Source organism: Salmo salar, chromosome 28 (genome assembly GCF_965601325.2).
Source record: "Salmo salar chromosome 28, fSalSal1, whole genome shotgun sequence".
NCBI classification, from domain to species: domain Eukaryota; kingdom Metazoa; phylum Chordata; class Actinopteri; order Salmoniformes; family Salmonidae; genus Salmo; species Salmo salar.
This window is the reverse complement of record NC_138318.1, coordinates 43,323,963-43,332,500: the sequence shown is the minus strand read 5'-3', so window position 1 is coordinate 43,332,500 and position 8,538 is coordinate 43,323,963. Positions and strand designations below refer to the sequence as shown.

Sequence of the window (8,538 nt, the reverse complement as noted above, 5' to 3'; positions counted from 1 at the left end):
ATCTACTCACCATGTCGGGCCTGTCTGGCCTCATCTACTCACCATGTCGGGCCTGTCTGGCCTCATCTACTCACCATGCTGGGCCTGTCTGGCCTCATCTACTCACCATGCTGGGCCTGTCTGGCCTCATCTACTCACCATGCTGGGCCTGTCTGGCCTCATCTACTCACCATGTCGGGCCTGTCTGGCCTCATCTACTCACCATGTTGGGCCTGTCTGGCCTCATCTACTCACCATGTTGGGCCTGTCTGGCCTCATCTACTCACCATGCTGGGCCTGTCTGGCCTCATCTACTCACCATGCTGGGCCTGTCTGGCCTCATCTACTCACCATGCTGGGCCTGTCTGGCCTCATCTACTCACCATGTTGGGCCTGTCTGGCCTCATCTACTCACCATGCTGGGCCTGTCTGGCCTCATCTACTCACCATGCTGGGCCTGTCTGGCCTCATCTACTCACCATGCTGGGCCTGTCTGGCCTCATCTACTCACCATGTTGGCCCTGTCTTTGCCTCATCTACTCACCATGCTGGGCCTGTCTGGCCTCATCTACTCACCATGTTGGGCCTGTCTGGCCTCATCTACTCACCATGTTGGGCCTGTCTGGCCTCATCTACTCACCATGCTGGGCCTGTCTGGCCTCATCTACTCACCATGCTGGGCCTGTCTGGCCTCATCTACTCACCATGCTGGGCCTGTCTGGCCTCATCTACTCACCATGTTGGCCCTGTCTTTGCCTCATCTACTCACCATGCTGGGCCTGTCTGGCCTCATCTACTCACCATGTTGGGCCTGTCTGGCCTCATCTACTCACCATGTTGGCCCTGTCTGGCCTCATCTACTCACCATGCTGGGCCTGTCTGGCCTCATCTACTCACCATGTTGGGCCTGTCTGGCCTCATCTACTCACCATGCTGGGCCTGTCTGGCCTCATCTACTCACCATGTTGGGCCTGTCTGGCCTCATCTACTCACCATGTTGGGCCTGTCTGGCCTCATCTACTCACCATGTTGGGCCTGTCTGGCCTCATCTACTCACCATGCTGGGCCTGTCTGGCCTCATCTACTCACCATGCTGGGCCTGTCTGGCCTCATCTACTCACCATGTTGGGCCTGTCTGGCCTCCAGCTCCAGTTTCAGCTGTTGTTGTTGTGTTTTCATCTTGGCCAGATCCTGGCTGTTTCCGAAGCTCAGCCTGTGGAGTCTCTTCACTAGCAGCTCCAGCCTGTCTCTTTCTCCGTAGACAGCTCTCATCTCTGCCTTCAGCTCCTTAGCACTGCTGAAGGCATTACCTGCAACATAACAACACAGCTCTCATCTCTGCCTTCAGCTCCTTAGCACTGCTGAAGGCATTACCTGCAACATAACAACACAGCTCTCATCTCTACCTTCAGCTCCTTAGCACTGCTGAAGGCATTACCTGCAACATAACAACACAGCTCTCATCTCTACCTTCAGCTCCTTAGCACTGCTGAAGGCATTACCTGCAACATAACAACACAGCTCTCATCTCTGCCTTCAGCTCCTTAGCACTGCTGAAGGCATTACCTGCAACATAACAACACAGCTCTCATCTCTGCCTTCAGCTCCTTAGCACTGCTGAAGGCATTACCTGCAACATAACAACACAGCTCTCATCTCTACCTTCAACTCCTTAGCACTGCTGAAGGCATTACCTGCAACATAACAACACAGCTCTCATCTCTGCCTTCAGCTCAGCATAATGCTGAAGTCATTACCTGCAACATAACAACACAGCTCTCATCTCTACCTTCAGCTCCTTAGCACTGCTGAAGGCATTACCTGCAACATATAAACACAGCTCTCATCTCTGCCTTCAGCTCAGGATAATGCTGAAGTCACTAGCTGCAAATTGCATCTTCTTTACATCCTGACATGTAACGCACCCCAACACAACAACACAACAACACAATACACTACAAACTACAACACAACACACTACAACACAACGCACTACAACACACTACAACAACACAACACAACAACACAACACACTACAACAACACAATACACCGCAACACACTACAACACAACAACGCACTACAACACGACACGACACAACAGAACACGACACACTACAACACAACACACTACAACACAACAACAACACAACAACACAACACACCGCAACACAACACAACAACACAAAAGAACACGACACAACACACTACAACACAACACACTACAACACAACACACTACAACAACACAACACACCGCAACACAACACAACACACTACAACACAACACACTACAACAACACAACACAACAACACAACACACTACAACACAACACACTACAACACAACAACACAACACACCGCAACACAACACAACACACTACAACACAACAGAACACGACACAACACAACACGATACAGCAGCTGTATTGTCAGCATTAGCCACATTAGCCACATTAGCTAATGGCTCATCAAGTCCTTAATAACCTGTTGGGGCTAGGGGGCAGTATTTTCACGGCCGGATAAAAAACGTACCCGATTTAAACTGGTTACTACTCTTGCCCAGAAATGAGAATATGCATATCATTAGTAGATTTGGATAGAAAACACTCTAAAGTTTCTAAAACTGTTTGAATGGTGTCTGTGAGTATAACAGAACCCATATGGCAGGCAAAAACCTGAGAAGATTCTATACAGGAAGTGCCCTGTCTGACAATTTGTTCTCCTTCTAGGGCATCTATGTCAAAAATACAGCATCTCTGCTGTAACGTGACATTTTCTAAGGCTTCCATTGGCTCTAGGAAGGCGCCAGAAAGTGGAATGAGAGCTCTCCTGTCTCTGGGCAGAGTACAGCAGCAGAGTTTGTGAGTGGCCTGCCTGGGGACAGTGAGTCTGGAGATGCACGTTCACGAGACTTCGCCATTTTTTTCTTTCTCTCTTTGAATGAATACAATGTTGTCCGGTTGGAATATTATTGCTATTTTACGAGAAAAATAGCATACAAATTGATTTTAAACAGCGTTTGACATGCTTCTAAGTACGGTAATGGAATATATATATATTTTTTTGTCACGAAATGCGCTCGCGCATTACCCTTCGGATAGTGACCTGAACGCACGAACAAAACGGAGGTATTTGGATATAACTATGGATTATTTGGAACCAAAACAACATTTGTTGTTGAAGTAGAAGTCCTGGGAGTGCATTCTGACGAAGAACAGCAAAGGTAATCCAATTTTTCTAATAGTAATTCTGAGTTTAGGTTGTCCCAAACTTGGTGGGTGTCAAATTAGCTAGCCGTGATGGCTGAGCTATGTACTCAGAATATTGCAGAAATGTGCTTTCGCCAAAAAGCTATTTTAAAATCTGACACAGCGTTTGCATAAAGGAGTTCTGTATCTATAATTCTTAAAATAATTGTTATGTATTTTGTCAACGTTTATCATGAGTAATTTAGTAAATTCACCGGAAGTTTTCGGTAGGTATGCTAGTTCTGAACATCACATGCTAATGTAAAAAGCTGGTTTTTGATATAAATATGAACTTGATTGAACAAAACATGCATGTATTGTATAACATAATGTCCTAGGAGTGTCATCTGATGAAGATCATCAAAGGTTAGTGCTGCATTTATCTGTGGTTTGGGTTTTTGTGACATATATGCTTGCTTTGAAAATGGCTGTGTGATTATTTTTGGCAGGGTACTCTCCTGACATGATCAAATGTTTTGCTTTCGCTGTAAAGCCTTTTTGAAATCGGACAACGTGGTTAGATTAACGGAGTCTTGTCTTTAAAATGGTGTAAAATAGTCATATGTTTGAGATATTGAAGTTATAGCATTTTTTAGGTACTTGTATTTCACGCCATGCGATTCCATTGGCTCTTGAATAGGGTGGGACGCAAACGTCCCACTGGCCCAGAGAGGTTAATAGGCAACGTCAATGTAAGGCAGATGGGGCAAATAATGGATTGGTGGGGTTGATGATGGTGGTGTATCTGTGTTACCAAGGACAGGAAGAAGTGGAGGAAGCTCATTGCTGTCTTGAGTCCCGTGTGGATGTGATGTAGATAAGGAAGTGAGTGTATCTGTTAGAGGGGATGGTAGTGTACGGTAAGGAAGTGAGTGTATCTGTTAGAGGGGATGGTAGTGTACGGTAAGGAAGTGAGTGTATCTGTTAGAGGGGATGGTAGTGTACGGTAAGGAAGTGAGTGTATCTGTTAGAGGGGATGGTAGTGTACGGTAAGGAAGTGAGTGTATCTGTTAGAGGGGATGGTAGTGTACGGTAAGGAAGTGAGTGTATCTGTTAGAGGGGATGGTAGTGTATGATGCTGTATACCAGGGATGGGAAACTCTGAAGGGGTGGGGGCCACAACAATCTGAACTCATCATGAGGGGCTGCAGATGGTCTGTGTACCCACATCCATACACAATATCCCATGAGGTCAAACTGTAAATATGTTTTTACACATTTTAACAAATGAATAAAAAATGAAAAGCTTTAGTATCAATAAGTATTCAACCCTTTTGTTATGCCAAGACTAAATAAGTTCAGGAGAAAACATTTGCTTAAAAAGTTAAATAATAAGTTGCATGGACTGTGTGCAATAATAGTGTTTAACATTACTTTTTTGGTTACTAAATGATTCCATATGTGTTATTTCATAGTTTTGATGTCTTCACTAATATTATACAATGTAGAAAATAGTAAAAATCCTGGAATGAGGAGGTGTGTCCAAATGTTTGACTGGAACTGTATATATAGATATCTGTATAAGAATATGATATATGTAGAGTTAGAGGTGTATGATATCTGTAGAGGTGTATGCTATATGTAGAGGTGTATGATATCTGTAGAGGTGTATGATATATGTAGAGGTGGAGGTGTATGATATACGTAGAGGTGTATGATATCTGTAGAGGTGTATGATATATGTAGAGGTAGAGGTGTATGGTATATGTAGAGGTAGAGGAGTATGAAATATGTAGAGGTAGAGGTGTGTGATATATGTAGAGGTAGAGGTGTATGATATCTGTAGAGGTGTATGATATATGTAGAGGTAGAGGTGTATGATATATATGTAGAGGTGTATGATATATGTAGAGGTGTATGATATATGTAGAGGTGTATGATATATGTAGAGGTAGAGGTGTATGATATATGTAGAGGTGTATGATATATGTAGAGGTATATGATATATGTAGAGGTGTATGATATATGTAGATGTAGAGGTGTATGATATATGTAGAGGTGTATGATATATGTAGAGGTAGAGGTGTATGATATATGTAGAGGTGTATGATATATGTAGAGGTATATGATATATGTAGAGGTGTATGATATATGTAGATGTAGAGGTGTATGATATATGTAGAGGTGTATGATATCTGTAGAGGTAGAGGTGTATGACATATGTAGAGATAGAGGTGTATGATATCTGTAGAGGTGTATGATATATGTAGAGGTAGAGGTGTATGATATATGTAGAGGTAGAGGTATATGATATATGTAGAGGTGTATGATATATGTAGAGATAGAGGTGTATGATATATGTAGATGTAGAGGTGTATGATATATGTAGAGGTGTATGATATATGTAGAGGTGTATGATATATGTAGAGGTGTATGATATCTGTAGAGGTGTATGATATATGTAGAGGTGTATGATATCTGTAGAGGTAGAGGTATATGATATCTGTAGAGGTATATGATATCTGTAGAGGTGTGTGATATATGTAGAGGTGTGTGATATATGTAGAGGTGTGTGATATATGTAGAGGTGTATGATATATGTAGAGGTAGAGGTGTATGATATATGTAGAGGTGTATGATATATGTAGAGGTGTATGATATATGTAGAGATGTATGATATATGTAGAGGTGTATGATATATGTAGAGGTAGAGGTGTATGATATATGTAGAGGTGTGTTGATATATGTAGAGATAGAGGTGTATGATATGTGTAGAGGTAGTGGTGTATGATATATGTAGAGGTGTATGATATATGTAGAGGTAGAGGTGTATGATATCTGTAGAGGTGTATGATATCTGTAGAGGTGTATGATATCTGTAGAGGTGTATGATATCTGTAGAGGTGTATGATATATGTAGAGGTGTATGATATCTGTAGAGGTGTATGATATCTGTAGAGGTGTATGATATCTGTAGAGGTGTATGATATATGTAGAGGTATATGATATATGTAGAGGTGTATGATATCTGTAGAGGTGTATGATATCTGTAGAGGTAGAGGTGTATGATATCTGTAGAGGTGTATAATATATGTAGAGGTGTATGATATATGTAGAGGTGTATGATATCTGTAGAGGTGTATGATATCTGTAGAGGTAGAGGTGTATGATATCTGTAGAGGTGTATGATATATGTAGAGGTGTATGATATCTGTAGAGGTGTATGATATCTGTAGAGGTGTATGATATCTGTAGAGGTGTATGATATATGTAGAGGTATATGATATATGTAGAGGTGTATGATATCTGTAGAGGTGTATGATATCTGTAGAGGTAGAGGTGTATGATATCTGTAGAGGTGTATAATATATGTAGAGGTGTATGATATATGTAGAGATGTATGATATATGTAGAGGTGTATGATATATGTAGAGGTAGAGGTGTGTTGATATATGTAGAGATAGAGGTGTATGATATGTGTAGAGGTAGTGGTGTATGATATATGTAGAGGTGTATGATATCCGTAGAGGTAGAGGTGTATGATATATGTAGAGGTGTATGATATGTGTAGAGGTAGATGTGTATGATATATGTAGAGGTAGAGGTGTATGATATATGTAGAGGTGTATGATATATGTAGAGGTAGAGGTGTATGATATATGTAGAGGTGTATGATATATGTTGAGGTAGAGGTGTATGATATATGTTGAGGTAGAGGTATATGATATATGTTGAGGTAGAGGTATATGATATATGTAGAGGTGTATGATATATGTAGAGGTAGAGGTGTATGATATCTGTAGAGATAGAGGTGTATGATATCTGTAGAGGTGTATGATATATGTAGAGGTAGAGGTGTATGATATATGTAGAGGTAGAGGTATATGATATATGTAGAGGTGTATGATATATGTAGAGATAGAGGTGTATGATATATGTAGATGTAGAGGTGTATGATATATGTAGAGGTGTATGATATATGTAGAGGTAGAGGTGTATGATATATGTAGAGGTGTATGATATATGTAGAGGTAGAGGTATATGATATCTGTAGAGGTGTATGATATCTGTAGAGGTGTATGATATCTGTAGAGGTAGAGGTATATGATATCTGTAGAGGTATATGATATCTGTAGAGGTGTGTGATATATGTAGAGGTGTGTGATATATGTAGAGGTGTGTGATATATGTAGAGGTGTATGATATATGTAGAGGTAGAGGTGTATGATATATGTAGAGGTGTATGATATATGTAGAGGTGTATGATATATGTAGAGATGTATGATATATGTAGAGGTGTATGATATATGTAGAGGTAGAGGTGTATGATATATGTAGAGGTGTGTTGATATATGTAGAGATAGAGGTGTATGATATGTGTAGAGGTAGTGGTGTATGATATATGTAGAGGTGTATGATATGTGTAGAGGTAGAGGTGTATGATATATGTAGAGGTAGAGGTGTATGATATCTGTAGAGGTGTATGATATCTGTAGAGGTGTATGATATCTGTAGAGGTGTATGATATCTGTAGAGGTAGAGGTGTATGATATCTGTAGAGGTGTATGATATATGTAGAGGTGTATGATATCTGTAGAGGTGTATGATATCTGTAGAGGTGTATGATATCTGTAGAGGTGTATGATATATGTAGAGGTATATGATATATGTAGAGGTGTATGATATCTGTAGAGGTGTATGATATCTGTGGAGGTAGAGGTGTATGATATCTGTAGAGGTGTATAATATATATAGAGGTGTATGATATATGTAGAGGTGTATGATATCTGTAGAGGTGTATGATATCTGTAGAGGTAGAGGTGTATGATATCTGTAGAGGTGTATGATATATGTAGAGGTGTATGATATCTGTAGAGGTGTATGATATCTGTAGAGGTGTATGATATCTGTAGAGGTATATGATATATGTAGAGGTGTATGATATCTGTAGAGGTGTATGATATCTGTAGAGGTGTATAATATATGTAGAGGTGTATGATATATGTAGAGGTAGAGGTGTATGATATATGTAGAGGTGTATGATATATGTAGAGGTGTATGATATCTGTAGAGGTGTATGATATCTGTAGAGGTATATGATATCTGTAGAGGTGTGTGATATATGTAGAGGTGTGTGATATATGTAGAGGTGTGTGATATATGTAGAGGTGTATGATATATGTAGAGCTAGAGGTGTATGATATATGTAGAGGTGTATGATATATGTAGAGGTGTATGATATATGTAGAGATGTATGATATATGTAGAGGTGTATGATATATGTAGAGGTAGAGGTGTATGATATATGTAGAGGTGTGTTGATATATGTAGAGATAGAGGTGTATGATATGTGTAGAGGTAGTGGTGTAT

At 40.4% G+C, this 8,538-nt stretch overlaps 1 protein-coding gene across 3 annotated transcripts in view; it reads right to left on the bottom strand.

Moving 5' to 3' along the window:
* disc1 (DISC1 scaffold protein) overlaps positions 1-8,538 on the bottom strand; it is a 139,569-nt gene that overhangs the window by 54,251 nt on the left and 76,780 nt on the right. For all 3 annotated transcript variants that reach the window (XM_082970602.1, XM_082970604.1, XM_082970603.1), the window contains one exon: positions 1,101-1,289. In XM_082970602.1, coding sequence (XP_082826728.1) covers positions 1,101-1,289 — 189 coding nt within the window. The remainder of the gene's footprint in view (positions 1-1,100; positions 1,290-8,538) is intronic.